The 15,018-nt window shown below is 40.5% G+C and overlaps 1 protein-coding gene across 1 annotated transcript in view; it reads right to left on the reverse strand.

Annotated features, from left to right (window-relative positions):
• HACD2 (3-hydroxyacyl-CoA dehydratase 2) overlaps positions 1–15,018 on the reverse strand; it is a 98,778-nt gene that overhangs the window by 18,163 nt on the left and 65,597 nt on the right. The window contains exon 3 of the mRNA XM_012639616.1: positions 13,859–13,947. Coding sequence (XP_012495070.1) covers positions 13,859–13,947 — 89 coding nt within the window. The remainder of the gene's footprint in view (positions 1–13,858; positions 13,948–15,018) is intronic.

Here is a 15,018-nt window from a genome sequence, read left to right on the forward strand (position 1 = left end):
AGGCATGCGCCACCATGCCCAGCTAGTTTTTTCTATATATTTTTAGTTGCCCAATTAATTTCTTTCTATTTTTAGTAGAGACGGGGTCTCGCTCTTGCTCAGAGCTGGTTTCGAACTCCTGAGCTCAAACAATCTGCCTGCCTCGGCCTCCCAGAGAGCCACCGCGCCCGGCCAAGATCAAATTCTTAATAAATGCTTTAGATTAGGATAATAATGATGATTAAGATAATGATAGTTTCCATTAGCAGGGCTAATTATTTCTTAAGTATGATAAAAGTAATTATGCGTAAATTTTCACCAACTAACTGTGAAATCGTTTCAGTAAGTGTAAAGAACATATCCATTTCTATGTGAAAAGTCAATTATATCTCTGTAATAAACCCCAGGACATACAAAAAAATTCAAAACAGTTGTATAGAAATTTGTCCATTTCTGGAAATAGAGAAAATGACAAACTTGTAAAAAGATCAGGTTACTTTATAGCTAATGTGTAGCTAACACTTACTGAGCACTTACTAAGTGCCAGGCACTGTTCAGCATTTTATATGTGTTAGCTCATTGCCCACCCCAGGAGGAGAACAACTGGGCCTGGAGAGTGGCACAGCTCCTTAGGTACCTCAACAGGCTCAAATAGCCCTCGACTGGGGCAACTGAGGATGACAACTGTTATGGCACTCTGTCTTCCTGCTGCCTTATAAGTCATAAAACTATATGGTGTTTGCTGTCTGCTTGATCCTGCTGGAAGCCCTGTGAGGGCAGCAACCATGTTTCTTCTCTCCTTATGCATCCTAGTGCTCACCACAATACCTGGAGTACAGAAGATGCTGAATACATATTTGTTGAATGAATAAGAATAAAGAAATAACAGGTGGTGACCCATCTTCAGTCTGAGCCTGCATGTTCTCTGTCTTGGCTGGAACAGCCTTGGGTGGGGAGAGCAGCTCCTAGGGAGAGCAAGGCAGAGCGCCAGAGCACTGGTGCCTGGCTGGTGAGTCAACCGAGGGTCTGGGCTGGAAAACAGGACAATCTCAGTCCTTTCTCTAACTTTATTAAATTTTTTTGAAGAAAAATGCAACTCATTTAGTTATCTATTAAAAGGAATTTCATCCTTGATAAGACATTGATGGCATGTGTTTAGGCCAGTCATGGTAGTTCACGCCTGTTACCGCAGCACTTTGGGAGACTGGGAGGATGGCTTGAGGCCAGGAGTTTGAGACAAGCCTGGGCAACTTAGTGAGATCCCATCTCTACAAAACTTTGAAAATTAGCCTGACATTGTGGAGTGTGCCTGTAGTCCTAGCTACTCAAGACACTGAGGCAGGAGGATTGCTTGAGTCCAGGAGTCCGAGGCTGTAGTAAGCTATGATTGTACCACTGCAGCCTCACCTGGGTGAGAGAGAGAGACTCTGTCTCTAAAAAAAAAAGATGTTTGGATTAGTATTTCATGTATTAAGTGTTTTTTATGATTTGGTATTATTTAAAAATCCATTATAGGGTGCTTGGTAAACAAACCAGAAAATACTATTCTTTTTTAAATGAAAACTGTAAGTGATAAAAATATCAATATTCTTCCCCTTTAAAGGAGAGAAAAATGTGCAACTATCTGCTTTTTGTTGTTGTTTTTTGTTTTGTTTTGTTTTCTTCTGAGACAGGGTGTTGCTCTGCTGCCCCGGCTAGAGTGCAGTGGTGTCATCATAGCTCACACTGCAACCTCAAAATCCTGGGATCAAGTGATCCTCCTACCTCCTGGCTAATTTTTCTATTTTTTTGTAGAGACGGTGTCTTGCTCAGGCTGGTCTCGAAGTCCTGAACTCAAGCAATCCTCCTGCCTCGGCCACCCAAAGTACTAGGATTACAGGCATGAGCCACTGCACCTGGCCTGCATAGTTTTTTTTCGAAACCTACAGTGACAAAGAAAACTGGTTAAAAAGTTCTTACCATTACAACACAATAACTAAGGACTATTTTTTGATGTGAATGGCCTAGTTAAAAACAACTCTTGGTCATGAAATAAACTTTTCTGAACATGCAATGAGAAAAATGTATAGGCATGCAGTCAACAAGGAATGCATGATCAATTCTGCATTTATGACAAAGCCAGACATGCAGAGATGAATGCTAAAATGTTCCCCTTAATCCAACTTTAATGCTTACTATGTGTCCAGCTCATTTTCTGGGCAACATGAAGGAAGGGTGGCAGGTACTTCAAGTAGCCTAGCTAATCACTACAACTGGCCTTTTTTTCCAATCAAGTGCAACTATGGAATCAAAAAGACCTCCAGACTTCCTGGCTGCATGTCCTGGGGCCAAGTTACTTCTCTTCTCTGACCCCTCTTTTGTAAACTGGAGATATGTGCCTTTGCACAGGTGTTGTAGGATTAGAGAAACATATCAAGTGTTTAGCAAAGTGCTTGCCATTATTCCATGAAAGGAAAAATTCAATTCAAAACATATTTATTGAGTTCCTGCTTTCTATGCTAGTCATTACTGGGACTCAGTACAATGCTACCTCTTAGCCTAATTACCAAGAAAATGTTCTGTGTTCTTGCTGTTTTGCTTTTTGTTGCTTAAGTATTATTTAAAAGATGCCATCTTTCCCTCTACTTGAAGGTTAACATACGTCTACCCACTTTGGGATGTCTAAGGATGTCACCAGCTGCTGGCTTTTCCCAATATTCTTCCTTAGTCCTGTTTGACTCTCTCACCTCCAAAGAGCACGTTATTAACTGAAAAGCTTTCACACAACTATTACCTTTGACCCAACTCAAGCACAGGGTTGCCTTGGAAAGGGTTGTATTTAATCCCGACCTTGATCATATATATCTAATCTAGTCTAAGTAGGCTATGAAGTGACAGGATTAACTGCAGCAATGATAGCCCAAAGAACAATATTCCCACCAACTGGTTACTGTGGCCCCTGGGGAAGAGCCAGGGTATACTCACCACAGTCTCCCCCAAATCTCCAAATGCAGTACCCCAATGTGCCTGCCCAACACTCCAGAGGGGATAGGATTTATCATTGTTGGAAATGTAACTGAAATGTCAAAAGAACATGAAATTGACAATATGTTTTGTGAAATGTCATGGTTCTTTTTGTTCTATGAAAGTATAATAATCACAAACATTTCAAAAGAGAAAATAAAAATAAAGGCTATGACCATCGCCTCCTGGAAAATGGTGATCGATGATCCCAGACCAAAGATGTTCTGTTTGGGCTTATATAGTACTTTAAAAATATTTAAACCAGTTTTTAAAAACTGAGAGATTTCACATTTTAAAAATCTAGATTTCTGCCTTTCTTAAAAAATTTACACTTCATAACACTGGACCTATCTGGCAACCACCATCTGAGGTGCACGCTGACTGCTCATGTGAGATAGTGTGTGTGCACTCTTCAGTCACCATGTTTTTCTTTTCTTTTCTTATTTTTTTTTTGAGATAGAGTCTCACTCTGTCACCTGGGCTAGACTGCTATGGTGTCAGCCTAGCTCACAGCAACCGCAAACTCCTGGGCTCAAGGGATCCTCCTGCCTCAGCCTCCCAAGTAGGTGCAACTACAAGCTTGTGCCACTATGCCCAGCTAATATTTTCTATTTTTAGTAGAGATGGGGTCTCGCTCTTGCTCAGGCTGGTCTCAAACTCCTGAGCTCAAGCAATCCTCCTGCCTTGGCCTCCCAAAGTGCTAGGATTACAGGTGCGAGCTACTGCATGTGGCTGAACTGTCTTTTTAAACCAATCGGTGGGACAGACCTCTGCTGACAGTTGATAATCTCGGCTACAGATGGTAAAGTGCTACAGAAATGTAACACAACATATTTGAAAAACTCTAAAGTTTGAAAAACCATAAAATGCTACTTAAAAATTTGATTAATGGGATGCTGAACACTCTATTTTAAAAAATTTGATTAGTTCTACACTTGAGGATCTGAACATATTTTTCTTTGAGGCAATGACCTTGACAAAAGACTCCTTCTAACAAGGCAGCACCAATGCAGAAGGCAAAAGAGTCGCACACTTTTCAAGTTTTGGGTTATTCTGGTAATGAGCCCAAGCACAATGAGGTAAGAGGAAGAAAATGCCAAAACATGTCCTGTTAAAAACAAACATTTATGGGGACAATCTGAAGAAAATGAAAGTTAAAACTCTTCAATATATCAAGCCTAATAATTAGTTTTTCTGAGGAAAACAAAAGTTAAAACTCTAATGTATCGAGCCTAGTCATTAGTTCTCCTTCCCTTCTACGATGCAGAGCATGCCCTCAGCATGCACACACACATCCACACGTGTACGGCAAGTCACGGCTTACAAATTCCAGAAGTGCACCAGGGTTTACTCCAGACTTGAAAGGGGTCCTCTCTCTGGAAAATGCAGACAGCTTAGTAATATGCTTTATGTTTTCTGTGACACATCACAGCTCATAGTGACAGCTTTGACTACAGGGCTTCTTGATACGGGTAAGTAAAAAAGGTTACTAAACTCTCTTCCCTTAAGAAATAGAAATATACTTCATATTTCATAGGAGTGGGGGATGGGCGTACTTCTTCATGTTCCCTTGTGGTCTTTAAGATTCCCAACGAGACCAGTCAGCTACCTGACTGCGTTCACTGTGCAGGACAACTATCAGGAGGTGGAAGGTACTCGTATTCTTCTCAGGTTTATGTATTTTTAATTAAGCTATCTGATACTCGTGTTTCAAAATAAATTTATTTTGAGAAAGCTACAGCATATAAAGGACCACCACTTTGGCAAAGAAACAAGTAATAAAAGATAGTTCTGCCTCCCACATATTAAAAGTTTTCAAATGAATATTAACCAGTGCTTAAAAATGCCTCTATTGTACTGTGGAGCACACCTGTTTAAAAGCAGTTTACAGGTAATAACTTTTAACTTGTCTTGGCTTTGCTGACACGTCTTAACAAGGCTCACGACGCCTGCCAATCACCTCCCCTGTGCAGTGTGAAAGGAGAAGTTCAAGTGCAGTGGGATAATCGTGCTGACTGTACTCCGGTGGCATCTTTTAACTCAAACAGGAGAGAAAAGGCATGTGAAATGGTTTCCAACAAGGGCAAACCTGGGACGTGGTGTCATGGCGAACCCACTGCCGAGGCCAGGCTGCAGCCTCTGAGGCGCGAGGCTGGCACAGCCTCCTGACCCAGTGGACCCCCATCTGACCCACTGCCACCTCTGCAGTGGGTGAGGGGAACACCAACAACACTGTTTCCCACACCCACAATCGGGATTTTCGTGAATTTAATCTAGAGAACTTTTTAAAAAGAAATCCCTTGACTTAAAGAATACAGTATACCAAGTATACCTATCAATTTTCTTTGGCCTCCTTATAAAAAAAAATTATACAGCCATTCGCACACACATGATATAAAATATATGAAAACTGAACTGACTAAAATCAAAAGAATGATAAATAATGATATAACCAGAGCTGCACTGTCCAGTAGGCTAGCTGCCAATCACATGCAGCTATTTAAAAGAAAATATTAAATTGAAATTTAGTCGCTCGGTCACATTAACCACATTTCAAGTGTTCAACGTGTTCACATACGGCTAGAAGTACGGACGAGCACAGAACATTTCCATCATCGAGGGAAGTTCTATTGGACTGTGCAGGGATGAAGGAAATACCCCAAAGAAACCCAGAAGAAAAATATTGGTAACCAACATCTTTCCACCACTCTATAGTACTAAAAAGTTACTTTTTTTTGGCTTTAAACAGTCTAAAGAAGCATCTTAATTCATTTCACTTTGAACCCACGGATGAAAGCTGGTTTGAATGTCAGAATCACTTACTGCTGGCTCTCCGCTGATAATGCTGCCACAGAGCTTTGTTTCCCGTGTTACTCATTAACTCAAGCTGATGACATATAACTAAAGCTGAAACCACTCAGGCTCCAGCCTGTAAATCTCATGTGCTTATTTGGGAAACTACTATTTTAAGCCCAAGGTAACAATTTTTTTTTCTTTCTTCACTTTCATTCCTTTTCTCTGACAGTTTCTTAATGTTGAAAGTCAAAAATCTTTGTTAATCCCAAGACTCCAAAATAGCCAGTTTCAGGTCTAAACAGGCTTCCTGCTATTGGGAGGCAGCAATAGATTAAAGATACCACCCAATAGTATAGACACGTCTTACGCTTGAAGAGGATGAGTTCCAACAATAAGCTTGTCAAAGATTTCATTATTAAAAATAGAAGCGATGTAGGAGACCCCAATGATACACCCAGAACATGAACTACATGGGAGGGGGATTAGTGTAATATTTTAGAAGACTAAAATGCAAAATGTACTGAAAAGCCTAAAATCTGCAAGTCCTGGGCAGAGGGAAAGGAAGAAGGCACCCAGTGCTGCAGCCTGAAGAGAACAGGGCCAGCTGGTGCAGGAACGGCATTGGGCTCCGGAGGACACTTTTCTCCAGGGCTGGCAGGTTGGGACCTGGCCCTTCCTGTCCTGAGTGAGAGCTTCCAACATGACGATAACTGTGCAGACTTCTCGGGGGTTTGTCTGGTGTATCTGCCCCTTCCCGTGCTGGAACTGGCAACTGGGAATGGTGCATGTCAGGTTTTAGCCCTTGGGGTGAGAGAGCAAAAGAAAATGCCCCGAGGAGCTTCAGTGTCGGGGTGTTTGTGGGACAGTCACCACGGGAGGAGGATGCAGGATGCAATGGAGGAGAGCCTAGAGCAGAAAAAGATGAATGTTAAAGGCCAATTAAACAATGTCCTGATTTTGCTGAGCCTGGAACCTGCTCAACTACTGACTGACACACAGGGCTGTGTTCTGTATGAAGTGGTGGTAATGTCAGCTTCCATGAGTTAAGAAGATGTCTTTTTTTTTTTTTTACACTTATTACACTTAACTGAGTTATTAATAATTATCATCAGAGGATATATTTTCAAAAGCAAATGAGTTCCAGTGGAATTTTTCAAGGGAGTAAAAAAAGCGGTGGGACTAGGACAGTGGGAGAAAGATGCACCATGGATGGCAGATGTGAACCTACAATGAACGTCAAGTATCTAAGTATTTTTCTACATTTTGAAATAGAATCTTTATACACAGTACAGGAAAATGTTGGGAAGGGGCAGGAGGAAAAACACAGAGAAAGATACATTTTGATTTTGCCCAAATCACCTATGCTAAACATAGGTAATGGAAAAAGGACCCGTCTAGCTATAAGTAACACAATCTTTAAATAGAAATAGCACTAAAGTACTGCTGCATTTGTCTAGGAGCTGTCTAAAGTTTGACAGCGTCTGATTAACAATCAAATAATGAGGTTTTCTTACCTTTAAGAGAGGTGCTAATTTTAAAAGTGAAGGTGCTGTAAATCCACCTACAGAAATATTTAAAATAGAAAGTAAGGGAATAGATGGAATAGAGTGGAGAATTTTAGACATTCAGCTTTCTGGAGGATACTGGATGTATCTCACTGGCCTTTGCTACCTGAATTGGGATGTCACTGTGGAAGGGGCACTGGGGCTAGAAGACAGGGTGGCATGGCTTCTGGTCTAAGAACAGAACTTGAGGAGGAAATAATGTGTCCCCAGATGAAGCACCTCATCTCCTCGTCTGAATGACGGGTATAAGAAGCTGCTCTTTCTGCCTTTCCACGACACCATGTTCAAGGATGGTGCATGCTGGGAAATGCACAGCACAGCCATCAGGGACAACAAGCAGCATGTGCAGCCACGGGAAAGAAGGTACCAGGAACAGCCTCCAGAGGCGGGAGAGAACACTAGCACACTGTGAACCCAGCTGCAGAACCCAGCAGAGAGAAACACTGGAATGCGACCAAGCAGACACAGCAATGTGGGACTTAGGATATTAATTTATCCAGAGTTTTAGCTTTTACAAGAGTGAAAAAGAGGAGGAAAAGAGGAAGACAAAAAATTGTGTTCCATCTATGAAGGAAGTGGCATTCCTTCCCAGAGCAGTTGTTTGCTGCTTCGTAAGGGATTCCAGAAGCTGCTCAGCGAAAAATTGCATGCAAAGAGATCTTGATTTCTATAAATATTTGCCACCTTGTTTTCAGATATCCTCATTTGATCTTCACGAAAACTCCGTGATATCACAGGTGGGGCAGATATTAGCATTATCATTTTATAGATGAGAAAAACAAAGCTCAGAAAGTTGAAGTGCTTTGTCCTAAGTCACAAGGTAAATGTCAAAGCCAAAACTCATCAACCCCTCACCTAAGTTATGGGTGCTAAGCCTCCAGGTTCTAAAATACTGAGTTCTAATTACCTAGAAAATAATAAAACTGTCCAGGCTGGGTGACATTTCTTGAGAAATCCCAGGAAGAGATGTTGGCACAGTATTTCCTCAGGTGGAAATGACCTGGTTCTTCAGTGCTGTGATTTTAGATCTTCCTCTGCTGTAAGGAGGCTCCTCAAGCCTCCCCTCACCTAGTCATCAGCTGGATTTTGGAGAAGGCACCAGGAACTCCACATAACTTTACTTAGCAGTTTAAGGGAACTCTGAGGCTTTCATTCCTCAAGAATGAAATAACGGCTTTTCAACTTAGGAGATGCTGATTTGGTTAGGCTTCAAGTAAAGTAAGAAGTGAAATCCAGAAGAGAAGGTCAAACAAAAATCATAGCACAACGCAGAGGTATCTTAGATCATTTCTCAAACCTTGGAATTCATGAAATTGTTTGAGGAGCCTAATAAAAATGCAGATTCCCTGGCCCCGTTCCCAGACATTCCGTATCAAGTGTGGGGTGGGGCCTGGAATGTGTGTTTTTAATAAGCTCTCTGGGTAATTCTGGTCCAAATAGTCTATAAATCCTAATTTGAAAAACAGTCTTGGAACTTTCAAGGAGAAAGGCGAATTAATTGGAGAGATCCATCAGAGCCACTTGAGCAGTGAAAAAACAGAGGAGCAAAGTGTTGCAGATAAGCGCGCAGGGCCCCAATGATGTGTGCACTTGACGCACGAATTATTTCACAAGAGGGTCGCATCTCAGGATGCATGTGGCATGATGGAACTGTTAAAGAGGAAAAGCCCCTCTGGATCTGAGGCGGGGATTTTCACTCCATGGGGGAGCAGGAAAAGTCAGCACAACAAAAAATAAGGACGTGTTTACATCAAGTTTTCAAAGGGCAAGAAGGCAGCGGCCCTGATGCAGTGGAAGGACCCTGGATTCAGAACCCAAGCTGCCATTTGCTGGGTGCATGACAGTCACTTCGCCTGTCCAGCTTTCAAACTCTAAATGGAGGCTACAACCTACCCCAAGGGATGGTTGTCAAGAGTGAGTGGTCGTAATGTACTTTAATAAAGCCCTCTGTAAACTATAACACACCAAACAAACAAAAACCTTTGCGATTATAGGAAACTTTCTTAAACACTGATGACAAGATTTCTGTAAGCATCTTGCGGACAAGCTGATGAGTGAGAATGGTAGATGAAGTGTCACTCGCCCAGCAGCATGCCAGGAGGTGGGACAGAGCTGACTGGTGAAATTAGGAGAACTCACAGAACATTCCAGAACAATGTGGGAAAACATCCTTTCCTCCAACACTGGTAAAGGGTGAGGAGGACAGGAGAGAAGGCTCAGTGCTCTGGGGTATAGTTTTATTTTATGCAAATTACTCCTAGTAAAGTATAGAGGTTCTTCACTGCACTCGGGCTACAGACATAGTGAGAGCCAAGCAACTTCTTCCTCAACTACTCCCCAGAAGGTGAGCTGGGACTTCTGCTCCACAAACACAAGATCTCACACTAAGAACTCAGGAGAGGATTTGGGGTGGCTTCTTCAAAGAGGGCTGAGCCAGGAAAGGAAAGAACAGTGGCCTACTTAAATGTTCAGGAATGTGGGGCTAAGCCTAGCTACCTATGGACAAAGAAGGATATGTGCCCTATGAATTTGTCTGTTTCTGAAGGGGGGTCATGGTGAGGGACAGAAGGTGGCATTTCCCACTGCAGTTCATTTTGAAAAATGCCAATCCTGTCTCAATTGAACAAGGAGACAAAGATACAAACACAAACGGAGGGCTAAGGGAACAAATGCCACCAGTGGCCAGCCCAGCTAAGGTAGGTGGCAGGAGCCAACTCAGGGCTGGGAGAGCTGGGACAACCCAGATAGGAAACGGGTAGACCTGAGCCGTGGCTTCCCTCCTGTATCCCCAGGCCCCACCTCCCTACCCACCCCACAGCCTGTTGTTCTGCCAGAGCTCTTCTTTGTTCATATATATGGTCTCTTTAAAAGGAAAAAGGTTCCGCCTAAGATCGTACACGAAGGAAGAAAAAAAATAAAATAAAAAATACAAGGAAAAAGGTTATTTGCTATATTAGAACAAGAAAAAGCTTTTGAGAATAGAGACGACAATTTTTTTCCTTAATATCCTGTTGATCAAGGTGTCACCCTAGCTGATGGGTGGAAAGCCATCTGATCATTTTTTAGGTTCACAATGTACATGATGACATTTCTGTCACTAGCATTCCATGGGGTAGAGAACTAAAATGACAAGTGAGGACGCAGGTCCTGTAGGGCCTTTTCACTTCATTTGTGAAAAAAGTAGAGTCTAGTCTTAAAAGGTATAAGGTTACTCCTCAGTGCATCATGTACAATTACAGGAAAACAAGGGAAATGAGCATAGAAAGCAGGTCAGAGGGGGTGAAACAAAAACCCAAATCCAAATGCAATATGACGAAAATGAAGAATTCTTGTCCACTTTAGAGGGGAACATGATGTAAAAAGAAACTGAGAAATGATAATAGCATGAAAAGAATTCAAACATCACTGTGAGAAACTAAAGTATATTTTATTAAGCACTTATTTCTGAAATCGGTTTCCTTATGCATTAGTTATATGATTCTCACTATTAGAGTGAGCAGAGCTGAATATAAGGAAAATAAAGATATTTTTAAGATGCTTCAGGAAATAGAATGTAAGTCGTGTGTAATGTACAGAACAAACTGAATTATAGCTAATATGAAACTCTAAGGCAGGAAAAATAGCATTTGGCCAAGGAAAGGGGCAGACGAACAGGTGACAGCAACCAGACTGGCCTCTGAAGTGCCACAGCAACAGGGTTTTCAAGTTGGCTGTCACAGACTTGGGCATGGCCAGAGGGGGAATCTCCTGCTCTAAACAAAATCAGTGAGTTTTATTCAAAGAGAAGGGGAATGAGGAGAAAAGAACCTGATCCCAGAGGAGCAGAAATATCGAACCCTACTGACGTGAGAAATGAGGAAGTCAACTAATCAATAGGCTATATGTAAAAACAAGGATCCAAGAGGTGACAGAAAGACAATAAAATTTACCGCACTACATTCTTCAGAAAATATGTTAATGTTAGCAGAAACTGGACCACTTTGGTTGCAGAGAAACAATTTTAAATATGCAAACGTAATGCATATATAACCTAAATTACTGTATAGCTAAAATGTGATAATATATGTGAGCCCATCTGGTACACATTGAGTCTATACATCTGGCAGGCAGCATCGTCACTGGGGATGACGGCCAGGTCCATGGACCTGTAATCCACAGAGATACTAAGAGCTTTTTAAGCCAACCAGTCTCAATGATCTGCCTAGGAAATCCTGGCAAATGTTGCTAATAGCAGTTTGACTAACAGAACTGCCTGCTTTGAAATGTAAGCATGTTTGATGTGCCTGTCTACCCCTTTGGCAGACCTGCTCATAAGAGGTGGTCACTGAAGCAGGAGGGAGGAGGAGAAGCGAGGCTATGGATAATCTATCAGCTGGAGCATTAGCACCTGGACAATCAATATCTGACTATATTGGCAGAATGATTGAACACTCCATAGTGAACAATATTTTGACTTCTTGTATCTAGCATTTAATTATTGAAAGTACATAATTGCCTATTTAAGAATGTAAATGAGTTACTACTAGGAAGAAGTTTTAGGTTACTGGAGATCAATGGAAGATAAAGTTATGAGTTGTTGGTTAAAATGAAAAGGAAATATTATATACACAAAAGTAAGACAGGAAGAAATATAGTAATCCTCCTTTATCTGGGCTTTTGTTTCTGTTACCGCCAGTCAACCTTGGTCTGAAAATATTAAATGGAAAATTCCAGAAATAAACAATTCATAAGTTTTAAATTGGGCACTGTTCTGAGTAGCTTGATGAAATCTCACACTGCCCTCCTCTGTGCCACCCGGGATGTGAATCCTCTCTAAGTCCAGAGTATCCATGCTGTATACATCACCTAGCAGTCTTCTCAGTTATCAGTTAGCAGAGCCTGTGTTCAAGAAACACTTGTTTTACTTAATAGTGGCCCCAAAGTGCAAGAGCAGTGATGCTGGCAATTCGGATATGCCAAAGAGGAGCCATAAAGGGTTTCGTTTAAGTGAACAGGTAAAAATTCTCCACTTAATAAGGAAAGTAAACAAATTGTATGCTGAGGTTTCTAAGATCTACAGTAAGAATGAATTTCCTATTTGTGAAATTGTGAGGAAGGAAAAAGAAATTTGTGCTAATTTTGCTACTGCACCTCAAACTGCAAAAGTTGTGGCCGCAGTGCAAGATAAGTACTTAGTTAAGACGGAAAAGACATTAAATTTGTGGGTGGAAGACAGGATGCATACTCTCGGCAGATTCAGGCATCTACTGGGGGTCTTGCAATGCATGCCATTTAGATAAGGGGGGACTACTACATAGGTTAAACATGACAATTTGTAGAAAGGACTTTGAAATAAATGAAGAGATGATGTGGTATTTTAAAATAACTTTCCTAACTCCATAAACAATTAAAAGTGAGAATAAAGGCAAATATGCTATATTAGAATTTATTTGCCTGATTTCTTTCTTTTTAAATAAATATAATCACTAAAAAAGGGCAAAAAATTATTTTACATTCTTTCTACATGGGAAATTTAGCCCTTTTCGAGGAGTGAGAGAGATCTTTTTAAAAAAAGCCCATGGATCTGCAAATTCCATGAAAATATATTAATAACAAAAATATTACCTTATTGACTAAGTTTATTAAACTTTGGCTAGAAACTCATTAGCTATGTGTATTTTTCTGGACATATATCACAAGCCAATAAAAAGGTTAAAAAAAAAACCCCTCATTAGGTGAAATACAAATGAAATTGTCAAAATAAATCCTGAAAAACAAAATGTTGTGACAGGGATTTCAGATGAATAGAGGAAAAGAATGCCAAAATAATGCTAACGGACTAGAAAGCTGAAAAATGAATCCTTCTTGTGACTACGAGTACTGTACCTCAAGGTGATATTAGCAAGAAAAAACTGACTTTGAAAAAGCAGAAAACAATCCCTCCTCCAAAAAATGAAAGCTTACTTGCAAATTCACACCCATGGTGATGATGGCTTTCGTCATCAAATTCTTACAATGAGTGTCCCTGGGCCTGCCTAGGTATCTACCACTCTAGGCACCTGTCAGAGCACTGGTCTCTCAGAACTGCTAGACTCAGCATATTTGGAAATTCCATTTGTCCTGGTAGGCTGGGTGGAAACAAGTTTGTTTCTCCTGGTCCATAAAAATTGAACTGCTCTGAAGATGAATCAATGTCTCCCATTCCCACTGCAAGGATACAGATGCCCAGAGTTTAATGTGCTAGATACAAACAAGATACTGGAAAAATATACCTGAGTTGCAGACCACATCCACACCATCCAAACCTCCATGAGAACTAAGATCACAGGACTGTACCATTTAATCAGTCTTCTCTTTAACAACACTGCATGTCTAGGGTATGTTTCCCACTATTAACCCCACTTCTGAACTTTATTTCAGCTATATTGATATGACCTGGAGTTTTCTCTTCAGCCATAACAAACATGTGAAAAAGAAAGTTGACTAGTATTTGTTAGTGCTGATATTAATTTATTTTAGTCTGCATAAACACTTACCTCTTTGACGCTATGTGTCACTGCCCATATTATAAACACCCTTGACATCACCTGGAAAGAAGTCAGGACAACAGAAGATGGAACAATTCCTGAAAGAAATTTTAGGATGGATAAATAAATGTACAGTATTAAGTTTCAATATATAATACATTTTATAAAACATTCACGTTTAAGTGTTTAGAGACAAAATCATCTTGAGCAACTGAAACTTATCTATATTGCTGTATAGACTAAGTTTTTCAATGCAGTCAGTATTAAATACTTTTTTCCTCCCTCAAAACAATAATATTGTTAATGGCACTACTACACCAAGTACCTTTCTTAAGCCTTTCAAGACCAATGCCCAAGTATTTTTATACTTGTTATATAGATGGAGAAAACAAAAACACTACCTAACCTTTAAGATTAGACATTAACAGATAAGAGGTCATTTTACAATATGGGTTTCAAAACAAACAGGCAACAACAATAGATGGGAAATCAATCCTATTTGTGTCTAATGAATGTTAGAAGCTCCTGGATATCAGACTTGATATATTATCTAATGGTTAAGTTGGGTATCTTTTAGTATCTACTTGAATATTTTGCCACTAAGCATAGCAAAATCAAAGGTTATCTTTAAAACTGTTTCTTTCCACCTTGTTCATTACAAGCACTGGTACATATGTCCTCCCAATGTCCTCAAGTTATAACACTGGAATCACCTTTAATTATTTTAGATAATCACCAAATTTTGCTAAGTTTACATTTCTTTGGCCTATCCCTTCAATTCCTGCAACTATAATTCCTATCTAGAGATGAGCCACTACCATTATATAGAATTCTTGTTTCTTTTAACTAATCTTGAACCCAGCAATAAGCCGTAATCTGTAAACATATTTTTTTCTTTATAACTTTACACTGGCAAGGAACTGCTACTAAAATAAACTCTGAGTTTGGCAGCAGTATTCAATCCAGCAGGCACTCCACTTCTCTTTGGCCTTTCTGCTGCCAGCAACTAGACTTACCACCTTCCTGGGCCTCTAGAGTCACACTTGGGCCACTCCACACCTGGCAAGAACCTCCCATCAAGGTTGTAGATCCTTCTTTCACTTTAAAACTAATCTCATCTCACTGGTCTAGCCCAGATCAATTTTCATTCTTCCAAGCCCTCCCAATGC

This window comes from Propithecus coquereli, unplaced genomic scaffold, assembly GCF_000956105.1.
Source record: "Propithecus coquereli isolate 6110/MARCELLA unplaced genomic scaffold, Pcoq_1.0 Scaffold10, whole genome shotgun sequence".
NCBI lineage: Eukaryota > Metazoa > Chordata > Mammalia > Primates > Indriidae > Propithecus > Propithecus coquereli.